The sequence below is a fragment of the Somniosus microcephalus genome, chromosome 4 (genome assembly GCF_052327205.1).
Source record: "Somniosus microcephalus isolate GS21.2 chromosome 4, FLI_Smic_1.0, whole genome shotgun sequence".
Lineage (NCBI taxonomy): Eukaryota > Metazoa > Chordata > Chondrichthyes > Squaliformes > Somniosidae > Somniosus > Somniosus microcephalus.
The window spans coordinates 337,233,363-337,247,548 of NC_140990.1; the positions used below are offsets into that span (position 1 = coordinate 337,233,363).

Genomic DNA, 14,186 nt, shown 5'->3' on the forward strand with positions numbered 1-14,186 from the left:
ACAGATTTCCAGGTAAGGTAATGGAGGTAAAAACCTGAGTCATAGGAGCCAACTGTGAAAGGGAGCTGTGGGGATTTAATTCTGGAAAGATGGGATTAGGTGATCCAAGTGACTTTTCATGAGATAATGTTTACCACTGAGTCCTTATCACTGATTTTATTTTTTTTAAATCTTGCATTTATATTAAGTCTTATCGCTTTGTCAAAATGTCTCAACATGCATCACTGCAGTAGTTATCTGTGAAGCTACCTTCTTTAAGTGGTCAGTACAGTGTGATGCTGCGGGGGTGGGGGTGCAAGGATGGGAGGAAGCGTTTAGTCATGATGCTCTGGCCATCATGTGTGTGGACAAGGCTTGATGGACCAACGGTTCTTTTCCTGCCCGTCGAACCTGTATGTTCATATGCTGCTGAACAATGTGCTAAATGTTCACGAAAATTTGTTGTTCTGCTTATGTTTCCAGTTCAGGTGCAAGGATAGTTTACTCCAGTAAGAGTGATTAATTGTCTGAAAAACTGCAATAACTTCAAAGCTTGGATCTAATCCACTTAACATAAACCAATTTGAAGCAGATTTTTACAGTGGAGATTTAAGCTGTCACTGATAAAACCCACCCTTGGGATCTGTAGATGATCTGTAGTGTAAATGCAGTCTATTTGCATTATAGTTTCAGCTTTTCAGATTCCATTATGGGAATACTGATTATAAATAGTCAAGCACTGTAAATTCTACAGAGCGGTTTATGAATACAAATTACATGAATGAGCAAACTAATCTGTGATAAAGTCATCAGTCACTTTAATACCAAACTTTTCTCTCTGGGTAACAGATTACTCTACAACACGCAGTTATTATGAGCATGCACATTAAAAGGTACATTTGGACAAAACAGACACCTTTTGTGTTTCCTGAACTGTGCTTTTAGCTTTCCTCCTTTGACAATCTTCTTAACACTGAAGTAAGCCATCAACACTAGGGTGACCACAAGTCATCTAGATTTGGGGTGGAGGCTAATGGTGGCAACATATCTATTCTGGTGGGCCATGGTTACATGGAGGTGATGCCTGAGAGAGATCTGGATAGTCAAAAGTAGACAGTATTCCCAACTTTTTGAAATAAAAACACAAACTGCTGGTCGGTCAGGATCTATAAAGAGAAAAATTGGATTAATGTTTTGGGTGTAGACCAGCCATTAGAATTGGAAACTGGAAAGTAAACAAGCTGCAGGTAAAAGATGAATGAGGTATGCAAACTATTATTACAACGAGGCAGTTAGTAGATTTCACAGCCCATGAATAGGTTCATTAGAAAGCTGGGAAGAGGTGAAAAATGCTAGATGATATACAAGGTTTGATGCCCCAATTTTCTTTTTTATGTCCTTGGGTATGCCAAGTAGCCGACACTGAATGATGACCATTTCAGGGATGAGTTCTATAAACTATAACTGGTTTTCCTACTTTTTCTTTCAATAGCTGAAGTGCAAAGTGAAATTGAAAGAATCTTCGAATTGGCCAGAACTTTGCAGTTGGTTGTTTTAGATGCGGACACCATTAATCATCCTGCCCAGCTCATCAAGACCTCCCTAGCACCAATCATCGTTCATGTGAAAGTTTCTTCTCCAAAGGTAAAATACATCATCCATACATAAGCATAGAGAGAGTGAGTTTAAAATATATAGATTTATTTTATATATTTTGCCTCCTTCAGGTGCAACAACAAAATGTCAAAAAAATAGTGTCAGTTTAGCTCAGTTGGTAGTAACATTACCTCTAGGTCTATGAAGGTTGTGAGTACAAGCCCCCTGCTAACACTTGACGTAGCATGTAAGTTAGCATTTCAATGTGGAATTGAGTAAGTGCAGAATTGTCAGAGGTGCCAGTCTTTGGATGAGATGTTAAACTGAGGCTCTGTCTGCTTGTACAGTGTTCATGTGGATGTTAAAAATTCCATTGTATTATTTGAAGAAAATTAGGAGTTGGTTAGGTCATGCATCTCATTGCTGATTGTTGGACAATGGCTACTTCATTTGCCTGCATGACCACAGTTCATTGTATGTGAAGTGTTATGGGACATTTCTGAGAGATGTAATAAAGCACCAAGTAAATGCAAGTTCTTTTGACTGGAAGATAAATCTTTAAAATAATCTGTCAAGCAAGATAATAGAGGCAAAAACATTGGACTTATCCAAAGTACTGTATAATTTTTTTAAGTGATTAATTCTTGGGTGTCGCTGGCAAGCCTGGCATTTATTGCCTTTACCTATTTGCGCTGAGGAGAAGGTGGTGGGTCTACTTCTTGAACCGTTCGTAGCGGTTTGATACAACTGAATGGCTTGCTAGGCCCCTTCAGAGGGCAGTTTTAAAAGTCAACCACATTAGATGTCGCGATGTGAGAGTCAGTGTACCAGAGTGATGGGCTGAATAATATTTTCTCATCCCTGACTTTTCTTTTGTTCTTATGTTTATTTATAGAAAGAGAAACAATGCTGATGACCCTGTGTTACTACCCCAAACTGTGCATCTGGCATTTAGTATGCAGTTATATAGTGTGACCCAGCTATCAATAGGTGCATCTCTTTATAGCCTGGCCCATCAGCACTGCGACCTCTTGTCATAATACGAATTTATCATGGCAGGACATTATGCACAAATACATATGCTACCTTTCGCTCTCACCAAAAGACAAAGTTGTTTCTAGCAGGGAAATCATTCCAAACCGAGTGTCATGGCTCAGACTCCCAAGTATGGCTCGCTATAAAACTGGTGGCCACTGTTAGAGGCGGCACCAACAGCTTCAGCAATGGAGGTCACAACCAACCGGAGAATGTTTTTTTGAAGATGTTACAGACATAGAGGACATCGGAAATGCGGTTGATGCTATACTTGGATTTCAGAAATCCACTGACAAGGTTTCACAGACGACGATGGCTGAAATAAGGAGTCACAGATGAGGGGTTAAAATGTGATGCTAAATCAATACTTGGTTTGAAAACAGGAAACGGAGGGTATGAGTAGGCTATCCCAGAGACCAGTATCAAGATCCTTCTATATTTAAATGTAAACTAGTGGCACGGACACTAGTACTGGAAGCAAAATCTCCAAGTTTACTGTTCATTATAAAACAGGAAGCAGACCAAAAGTGACTTCAGTCAAGTGAAGTATCCCATCAAACTCCTGTTACCTTTAACTTAGTGATCCAGGGTATACATTCCAGTGTGCAAAGTGGGTATGTCCATTTCTACATACTGGCCTGTGAGAAAAAGTGTTTACCCCTCCAACAGTCCTTGGACCTCAGTTATAATGTCTTTTTCATGTCACCAGGATCCCTTTGTGTGCCTCATGTACTCAAAAGGTAATAATGTGATTGCATAGTCAGCCATAGTGTCGGTGGTGAAACATGGTGTGCTATGATGGCAGTTCCCAGGATGATCCCCACGTGCTGGATTTACAATCTGTGCCATGCTGTGAGTCGATAAAGTGTGGGAGCCAGGCAATTCACCCAGGAAGAGAGGAAAGGACAAAAAGGGCAATTCACCCAGCTGGTCTTGCACAACTTCAGTGAGCAACTGCAAAAAGGCACTGTCAGAATGCTGGAACAATGCATTGACCGCGCTTTGGGCCAAGGAAAGATGTAGAGTGAGAATCCAAACTGAAATGATCTGTGTCTTTGTGTTTGTATGAGAGGACGTCACTGTGGAAGAGCAGATTGATCTTTGCCTGAGATTTATCATCTCTCCGGATTCTAATAGTAGTGTCTTTAGAGCTTCAATATTGTAAGTAGTTATTACTTTGATTAAAGAATTTGTTTTGTTTTCACCAGGTGCTGCAGAGGTTGATAAAGTCCAGGGGAAAGTCACAGAGTAAAAACCTCAATGTCCAGTTGGTGGCAGCAGATAAACTGGCACAGTGCCCTCCAGTATGTAATAGTTCAGTAATTGCTATGATAGATAAGAGTACTTTAACAAGATAAAAGCAACGATAACAATGCACAAAGTAACAGCTTGCCACCTGTGCCTGCCATGTTCAGTAGCCTTGATGCTTATTTATAAGTATAGGTTTTGAGAGCATGTTAAATAAATACTTCCCTTTCAAGACCAAGCTTGTGATTTCATTCAGATAAGCAGGTGCCTGATTCAGAGTTTGACTGAGTTTAAATTATATTGACTTCAAAGAAAATTAAATTGTCATCTATTATTCTGGATTTCTGAACTGGTTGTAAATTGTGGTGTGTCAGATCCATGGCTTAGTGGGTAGCCCTCTCACCTCTGAGTCAGAAGGGTGTGGGTTCAAGTCTCACTCCTAGACTTGAGCGCAAAAATCTAGGCTGACACTTTAGTGCAGCGCTGCACTGGTGGAGGTGCCGTCTTTCAGATGAGACGTTAAACCAAGGCCACATCTGCTTTCACAGGTGAACGTAAAAGATCCCATGACACTATTTCGAAGAAGAGCAGGGGAGTTATCCCCGATGTCTTGGCCAGTATTTATCCCTCAATCAACATAACAAAAACAGATTATCTGGGTCATTATCACATTGCTGTTTGTGGGAGCTTGCTGTGTGCAAATTGGCTGCCGCGTTTCCTACATTACAACAATGACTACACTACAAAAGTACTTCATTGGCTGTAAAGTGCTTTGGGACGTCCTGAGGTTGTGAAAGGCGCTATAGAAATGCAAGTCTTTGGCCTAGAAATTGGGTTGGGGCGCCAAAGTGGCGCAAAAGTCGCCTGAGCGCAGGATTTAGCGCAGCATTCGCGGCTTTAGCGATCGTCAGAAATTCAGTTTCATTGCCCCTCGAGGGAGACGGGGCGAGGCTCGAGGCGCTCTGCGTCCCTCTTAGGGCGCTGAAACTGAATATCGTAGCGCAACGTGCCGCAGCGCCACACGCTGTGGCACGGCACGCTGCGGTACTGCAGGCCTTCCTCCCACTGTTAAGGGGGAGGTGCCTGCAACAGCACGAACCCCGATCGCGAGTGCCGGCAAACGAGCCCGGCACCAAGGAGAAGTGCCGGGCTCTCGGGAAACAGCCGGCAGTGCCGCGGGGGCGGGGGGGGCGGTTAGGAGGCCGGGGACGGAGGTGCTGGCAGGCGGCCGCCGAAAAAGGCGGCCGCCCCACACCTCCACCTTAACTTGCGCCGCTGCCGGCACAGCAAGGCCCCGTGAACCGGGCGCGGGTAGCGAGCGGCGCAACTGCAGCATACGCTACCAAATATCACGAACGGGGCGCAAATGGGGCGCTGCGAACACCGATGACGTCATCGGTGGCGACACAGCGCAAAAGACTAACGCCACCATTATCGCCCCAACTCAATATCGCGGGAGGCGCAGCCAGTGGCGCTACAGCCACTGCCTGCCTCTTTAGGCGCTAACAGGTGGCGCTACTCACCCAATTTCTCCCCCTTTCTTTCTAAGTGTTGCTGTGGGTGGAACAGGATTAAAATTCTGTTTAAAATTATACACATATAGTAGTCACTCGTGAAATGCATCCAGATACATTACTGTAAATATGTAGCCTATTTGTATCAGTTAAAATAAAAAGGACAGATTCAGCACAATGGAATAACAGATTCACCCTCACCCGCTGCTGAAACCCTCGTACATTCCACGTTTTCTTCAGCTGCAGTCTCAATTACTCCGGTTTTCTCCTTGCTGACCTCCCATCCTCCACCCTCATTAAACTCCAGCTTATCCCTAAACTCTGCTACTCATATCCGATCCTGCACCAGATCCCTCTCCATCCCACCATCCTTGTCCTCACTGATTTACATTGGCTCCCGGTTCCCCAGTGCCTCAGGTTTTAAATCCTTGCCCTTGTCTTTGATTCCCTTCAAAGCCTCGCTCCTCCGTATTTCCATAACGTCCGCCAACCCCGCAACCCACCTGCTCCCTCCCCCCAACTCTATTCCTCTGACTCCAGCCTCTTGTGCATTAATCCACCAATTACGGCCACACCTTAAGCTGATAATGACCCACTCTCTGAAATTCCCTCTAAACCCTCTCTGCCTTCCCACCTCCCTCGTCAGCTTTAAGATCCTCCTTAAAATGCTCGTCTTTGACCAAGCTTTTGGTCGCCCCACCCGATATCTTATCCTTCCGAGCTTCCGGTCGCCTGTCATTTTAATTCACCGCTCCATTCCCACTCAGACCTCACCGTCTGCGGCCTCTTGCATTGTTCCACAGAAGCTCAGCGTAAGCTCGAGGAACAGCACCTCATCTTCCGATTAGGCAATTTACAGCCTTCTGGACTCAATATCGAGTTCAACAATTTCAGATCATAACCTCGGCCCCTATTATATTTTTATATATTTTATCCACACTTTTGGTTTGTGCCTTTTTCTTTTTTTTCTCTCTCCCACACGGCAGCTGTCTCTCACTCCGCCAGCGCATTTCACACTTCATCTAGAGCCGTCTTTTGCTTCTTTACCTGTCCTATTACCATCTCGTCTCACCTTGAATATCTCTTAATGGGGGAGAAATTGGGTGAGTAGCGCCACCTGTTAGCGCCTAAAGAGGCAGTCAGTGGCTGTAGCGCCACTGGCTGCGTCTCCCGCGATATTCAGTAAGGGCGCTAATGGTGGCGTTAGGCTTTTGCGCTGCGCCGCCACCGATGACGTCATCAGTGTGCGCGCAGCGCCCCATTCGTGCCCCGTTCGCGATATTTGGTAGCGAACGCCGCAGTTGCGCCGCTCGCTACCCGCGCCCGGTTCACGGGGCCTTACTGTGCCGGCAGCGGCGCAAGTTAAGGTGGAGGTGCGGGGCGGCACCTTTTTCGGCGGCCGCCTGCCAGCACCTCCGTCCCCGGCCTCCTAACCACCCCCCCCCACCCCGCGGCATTGCCGGCTGTTTCCCGAGAGCCCGGCACTTCTCCTTGGTGCCGGGCTCATTTGCCGGCACTTGCGAGCGGGGATCGCGTTGTTGCAGGCACCTCCCCCTTAACAGTGGGAGGAAGGCCTGCAGTACCGCAGCCTGCCGTGCCGCAGCGTGTGGCGCTGCGGCACGTTGCGCTGCGATAATCTGTTTCAGCGCCCTAAGCGGGACGTGGAGCGCCTCGAGCCTCGCCCCGTGTCCCTCGAGCGGCACCGAAACTGAATTTCTGGCGATCGGAATTACTCAGATCGCTGCGCTAAATCCTGCGCTCAGGCGACTTTTGCGCCACTTTGGCGCCCCAACCCAATTTCTAGGCCAATGTCTCTTCTTTCATCCCCTCCCCCATTTCCCAACCCCCAAACTGCCTTTTAATCTGTTTCATTTCCTGCCTTTTTTTCTCAGTTCTGACGAAGGGTTTCGACCCGAAATGTTGACTATATTTCTCTCTCCACGGATGTTGCCTGGCCTGCTGAGTTTTTCCAGCGTTTTCTGTTGTTATTTCGGGTTTCCAGCATCCGCAGTATTTTGCTATCTTATTCTTTGACTTGGCATTCGTCTTTGTCACGTCTCAGTGAAGTGCCTCGTGAGGTTTTTTTTACATTAAAAGTGCTATGTAAAACCAAGTTGGTGTTACATAAAATTACATCGAAATTACAGCACAGAAACAGGCCATTCGGCCCAACTGGTCTATCCCGGTGTTTATGCTCCACACGAGCCTCCTCCCACCCTACTTCATCTAACCCTGTCAGCATATCTTTCTATTCCTTTACCCTTGTACTTATCTAGCTTCCCCTTAAATGCATCTGTGCTATTCCCTTCAATTACTGCCTGTGGCAGCGAGTTCCACATTCTAACCACTCGCTGGGTAAAGAAGTTTCTCCTGAATTCCCAATTGGATTTATTACTGACTATCTTATAATTATGACCCCTAGTTTTGGATTCTCCCACAAGTGGAAACATCTTCTCTACATCTATCCTATTAAAAAACCTTCAGAATTTTAAAGACCTCTATTAGGTCACCCCTCAGCCCTCTCTTTTCTGGAGAAAAGAGCCCCAGCCTGTTCAGTCTTTCCTGTTAGTTATAACATCTCAGTTCCGGTATCACCCTTGCAAATCTTTTTTGCATCTTTTCCAATGCCTCTATATCCTTTTTATAATATAGTGATCAGAACTGCGCACAGTACTCCAAGTGTGGTCTAACCGAGGTTCTATACAAGTTTAACATAACCTCTCCGCTTTTCAATTCTATTCCTCTAGAAATAAACCCCAGTAATTGGTTTGCATTTTTTATGGTCTTGTTAACCTGCGTCGCTACTTTTAGTGATTTGTGAATCTGTACCCCTTTGCTCCACTACCCTATTTAGACTCTTATTTCTAGCAACTTGCTGGCATATTATTCTGAATTATACAAAGTACAGGTACACTATCCCTTATCCGAAAGCCTTGGGACCAGCTGAGTTTCGGTTTTCGGAATTTTTCGGATTTCAGAAGGTATTATTATAAGACTGGGAAATTTGTATTTAATATAAATTTTAAAAGTTCAGGCTACCTCTTGCGACTGTTCCGTGTCTCATTCCTCTTCCTGCTTCTCTGGAAAGCCGGATATCGGCTGACTCCTACTAAGCTGGCCCACAAATCAGGTCGGGGGTCGGGTGGGGGGGGGAGAAAAGAATATCGGACGGGCCGCGGTTCAGGTCGGGGGGGGTCGGGTCGGGGGGGGGGGAAAAGAATATCGGATGGGCCGCGGTTCAGGTTGGGGGGGGTCAGGTCCGGCGGGGGAGAAATGAATATCGGACGGGCCGCGGTTCGGGTCGGGTCGGGTGGGGGGGGGAGAAAAGAATATCGGACGGGCCGCGGTTTGGGTCGGGGGTCGGGTCGGGTCGGGGGGGGGAGAAAAGAATATCGGACGGGCCGCGGTTCGGGTCGGGTCCGGGGGGGGAGAAAAGAATATCGGACGGGCCGCGGTTCGGGTCGGGGGTCGGGTCGGGTCGGGTGGTGGGGGAGAAAAGAATATTGGACAGGCCGCGGTTCGGGTCGGGTCGGGTGGCGGGGGGAGAAAAGAATATCGGACGGGCCGCGGTTCGGTTATGGTCGGGTCGGGGGGGGCGGGAGAAAAGAATATCGGATGGGCCGCTGCAGCTATAAGACGGGTCGCTGTATTGTTGGGTTCACTCTCCCGGTACCTCCTTCACACTGCCCGGCTCGGCCTGCAATCTCCTACCCAGGAGGGAACTCTGTGACCCTCTGCCCTGCTCAGCGTAAGTCGTGCGCCATTCTGGTCATGTCGTGCGCACGACTTACGCTGAACGAAAAAACTTTCAGTTTTTAGAGGTTTTCGGTTTTCGGAAGTTCGGATAAACGATAGTCTACCTGTGCTATATCACTTGTTCATTCAGCTGCTCACAGTCTTTACCGGCAATCTATGCACTATGTGACCGAACTCTAAATGGAAACAATTACTCTGATCTAAAGACTAAAATCACATTTCAGAATGTAACCCATCCAATTCATCACATGGGTATGGTGCACACTTTCTGCACTCTTCTGATCATAGCACCATAGAGGCCTAGAAATTGGGTTGGGGCGTCAAAGTGGCGCAAAAGTCGCCTGAGCGCAGGATTTAGCGCAGCGTTCAAGGCTTCAGCGATCGTCAGATATTCAGTTTCATTGCCCCTCGAGGGACACGGGGCGATGCTCGAGGCGCTCCGCGTCCCTCTTAAGGCGCTGAAACTGAATATCGCAGCGCAACGTGCCGCAGCGCCACACGCTGCGGCACGGCACACTGCGGTACTGCAGGCCTTCCTCCCACTGTTAAGGGGGAGGTGCCTGCAACAGCGCGATCCCCGCTCGCGAGTGCCGGCAAACGAGCCCGGCACCAAGGAGAAGTGCCGGGCTCTCGGGAAACAGCCAGCAATGCCGCGGCGGGGGGGGGTTAGGAGGCCGGGGACGGAGGTGCTGGCAGGCGGCCGCCGAAAAAGGCAGCCGCCCCGCACCTCCACCTTAACTTGCGCCGCTGCCGGCACAGCAAGGCCCCGTGAACCGGGCGCAGGTAGCGAACGGCGCAACTGCGGCGTACGCTACCAAATATCGCGAACGGGGCGCGAATGAGGCGCTGCGCACACCGATGACATCATCGGTGGCGGCGCAGCGCAAAAGGCTAACGCCACCATTATCGCCCCAACTCATTATCGCGGGAGGCGCAGCCAGTGGCGCTACAGCCACTGCCTGCCTCTTTAGGCGCTAACAAGTGGTGCTACTCACCCAATTTCTCCCCCTGAATCTTACAGCACAGAAGGAGGCCATTCAGCCCATCGTGCCTGTGTTACACTTTAGCTTATCCTCTAACTCACCATGAGCAATCCCACAAAAGATCTGCTGGTATAAAATAACATACTAGCTAATCTTTTTAATTGGATTTTGTTTTGTAAGGTTTTAAATTGTAATGTAGTTTGCTTAGAAATGTGACAAAAGAATCACCTCTCTTTAATTATTGTGTCTAAAATTGCTGATTTTCTCTCTATTTGACAGGAAATGTTTGATGTTATCCTGGATGAAAACCAGTTGGAGGATGCATGTGAGCATTTGGCAGAATACCTTGAAACATACTGGCGTGCGACACACACCCCCAGCAGCGCACCACTGAATCCATTGCTGGGCCGAAACCTAGGTAGTACTGCACTGTCAACATATCCTTCAGCTATCTCTGGGTTACAGGTATGAACACAAACAATGTGGTTACCTGTGGAAGTAACGGGACAAAGTAAGCCGTGACCCATATTTCAACACAAATATTTGAACACTCTTGCACCAAGGTGTGCAAGTGTTATTACTTACCATATCTATGATGTTCCTCATTCTATGGATGTAGTTCAACTCCACACACAAATAAGACATTTCTGTCACCTCTCTGAAGACCTTTGCAGCCAGCTTGCATCAGCTGCTCTTCCCCATCCCTGTATATAAAATCTTCTTGTGAACTGCATCTTCAGTTCTGGGTTCGAAGAGGCAGCAGAGCAACAAAATGCAACCAACATGTCCAATTCACCACATGAAATCTTGGTTATGGCGCACACATTCTACAGGTGTCCTATTTCCTTCCTGTACTCTTCAGATCATAGCATCATAGAATCTTAAACAAAAGGCCATTCAGCCCATCATGCCCGTGTTACACTTTAGCTTATCCAAATAAAACATACAAACATAAATAAACGAAGAGACTTAATTGGTTGATGATTTACTCTTGCATTTGCAAAAAGAAAAGCATTGATCTTTTGGCCAGAGCTAGGCCCTCTTGCTGTAAAATGAATAACTTATTGATTTGATCAATATCCATATACTGAACAGAGGTGAAGTGCTGGTAACTCCATAGGTACTCACCAATGTTTGTGCCAATTGTACTGTTATTGCCTGAGCATCAATTGATGACTTTGACACTTTAGAGGTTTCTGCATCTCTTGATGTAGTACTGACTGCAGAGTCTGGGACAGAATGACTTTATGATTGGAGTTAGAGGAGATTCCAAATACCCGATAGGAGCTTGGTGCCTTCTCCCCAGTCTTATGTGATAAATGAATTTTTCTTGACTTCTGTTTTGCTGTGATCCTAACCTGAACCCGATTTCCTTTCTGACTGATTACTTAGCAAGTAGTTTCAGCAGAACCAGCTTATAAAATACTTTTTGAAAATTCTGAAATTTTAGCAGAAGTTCTAAACAAAACAGCAAATGACTACTACAATTGTATCAACTCTTAAGGAGAATCCTTAATATGCACAGAGACAAAAGCACATGACAACAGCAGAAAGAGAACTAAGGATGAGGTCTTATTTACGTAACATTGGAAAAAGCATGAAATGCGAAAAGGGTATTTCGCCCATCAAGCTACTCCATTGGGCAGAAGTCCAGAATATCAATCACGTCTTACACCTGATACGATATAGCACGGACCAGTTCCTTCCCTTGACACAACCTTTCTGTGGTCTCAGCAGTTCAGTAACCAACATGTTCCATGTAGCATTCAAGTACCTCTATAACCTTCAGTGCTGGTCCAAACTAACTATACATCTGGCTCTTTCTTGTGTGTGTTCAGTAGCAGTTCAAGTAGCTCTGATGTGGAGCTAGCACTGGCACAGGCATGATGGGCTGAATGGCTTCCTTCTATGCTGACATTTTTATGATTCCATGATAATTGCTTTATGTGAGCATGCAAACCACAAATCTACTGTGGCCAACTTAGGAAAAGCTTTCGTAAATTCCTCTCTGACTCCCTACAGCAATCAAGCAAGGGGACCGAGAATAGCACACTATTCATCAACATCCCTTTTATAAGTTACTGTCTATAACTGAAAATGACTTCTTCACTCAGGAACTAGTCAAGTCTGTTCCAGCCAACCCTCTCGTTATTTTAAAAACCTCAAGCATGTTCCCTCTAAGCCTACGTTTCTCTAAACTAAACAGCCTTAATTCTTGGAACCTTCTTTTTGCGAAGCCTACCCCATGGAGGCGGCATTCTTCTTCGGGTTTGCCTTTCCAGAAGAAGGTGTAACCACCGCCGGGTCTCACTTAAGGCGGCAATGTCAATATCGAAACGTCTGAGCTCCCGAGCAAAGATAGCAGTATGGCATTCCGGTCTGTCACTGTTGGGGTTGTCCATGAGGGTCCTGATGTTCCAGGTCCCGAACTTCATTTTAAAGGGTGGAAGATGCCTGTGCGTGAATTCTTTTAACGTGGGGTGGCCGTTGCACACCAGCTACCACACGGGCTTGACAGAGCAAGGTCTTGGTCCAATGGCAAGGGGATCCAAGATGATTGGAGACCAGGCTCTGCTGCAACGGCCTAGCACACACACACAAACATACTGGTACTGTCCTCCTCCCTCCTTCCCACAGGTCCTCTCTGCCTGGGTTTCGTAGAATGCATTGTGGTCCTCCCGACCCCGCTGTTGGCCCGTGCCACACCTTCCCTGGGCCCCGACCCCGCTGCTGGTCCACGCTGCGCCACTCCTGGGCCTTGACCTTCGCTGCTGGGCTCATCCTCGCTCCTGGGTCCCGGCCTCGGACACGAATGATGTTGTCTCGCATAGGATCTCTCACTTGGAACCTATCCTAGTAACTAAGAGCCCTAAGGCTAGATATGAACCTGGTAGCCATCCTCTTCACCTTCTCCAGAGTCCCGATTTCCTTTGCCATGTGTGGGGACAAAAACTGGACAGCCTGCTCCAACTGCCGGCGCGCAGTGCTCGCGTATCCTGGGGCGCAGTTAGTTCGAAGCGTCCCCTGGGATCACGTGGGCCATGGAGAGCCAATGGTAGCAGGGAATGCTTCATTCATAAGTTTGACAGGAAGAGCTGTCAAACCTATAAATACTATAAGCCCCAAAACATCACTAAAACTTCAAATAATTTTTTTTTTAAATCACATTTTTAAAATAACTATAAATTACATTAAATAATTATTTTAAACAATAATTTAAATTTTTGAAAAAATTAATTACATTTTCTAACGGGGCTAAAAATAAACTTACCTTTCTTTAAAGTATTTAAAAATAATTAACCTGTGGAAAAAATGTTTTAATTTTAATTAATTCACCACTTACCTTGTTAAAAGCAGGCCTTGCGCCTGCTTTTTTAAAGTGTTAACTGCTGAAGACTTACCCTCCCAGAGAACACTGGAAAAAAAACGTAAGTTCGATGCGCACGCGCAGCCTCTCCGGCGCACGTGTTCGACCTGTCAACCCCTTCTTTCAGGGGCACGGAAGTGCTGGTTTCCCGCGCATGCGCAGTGCATGCACGAAACCGGCACTTTCGTTGGGCCTACGCGTGAGTACCCCGTGCGTACTCACCCGTGGAGACCCGAATTTCTGGGCCATTAACCCAAGTGCAGACGTAACAAAGCCTTATGCAGCCGAAGGATAGTGGTATTTGTCTTATAAGAAGTAATGGTTTTCTCAATTAATCCTGAAACCCCGATTGCCTTCCCTGTAGCCATCTCACATTGCGCACTTTTAATGAGCCGTCGGCTATTACCTCCACGTTTCTCTCTTGATCTGTAACCCTTAACAGGTCCTCTACTTGGTACAAACATGCCTGGGGTTTCTCCACTCAAATACACAACAATGCAACCAGGCCATTCTTAAAATCCTCTTGAAAGCACCAATGATCTTCTGAAAGTAGGGAGCCTAAAATTGGCCACGTAGTTGCTAATGTAAGTGTAATAGTTGGTACGAGTGAACAATAGAGTAACTTGTTTTATAGTTGCACTGATTTCTTCACTCATGTGCGGCCAGAGAAAAACACACCCAAATATTTCAAATGCAGCCTCACCAGAT

General features: G+C 46.6%; 1 protein-coding gene across 4 annotated transcripts in view; it reads left to right on the top strand.

Annotated features, from left to right (window-relative positions):
- Window positions 1-14,186, top strand: part of cacnb4a (calcium channel, voltage-dependent, beta 4a subunit) — a 416,613-nt gene that overhangs the window by 374,640 nt on the left and 27,787 nt on the right. For 3 of the 4 annotated variants that reach the window (XM_085986904.1, XM_085986905.1, XM_085986906.1), the window contains 3 exons: window positions 1,472-1,623; window positions 3,819-3,914; window positions 10,391-10,576. In XM_085986904.1, the coding sequence (XP_085843030.1) occupies window positions 1,472-1,623; window positions 3,819-3,914; window positions 10,391-10,576 (434 nt within the window). The remainder of the gene's footprint in view (window positions 1-1,471; window positions 1,624-3,818; window positions 3,915-10,390; window positions 10,577-14,186) is intronic. The other variant, XM_085986907.1, reaches the window with a different exon arrangement.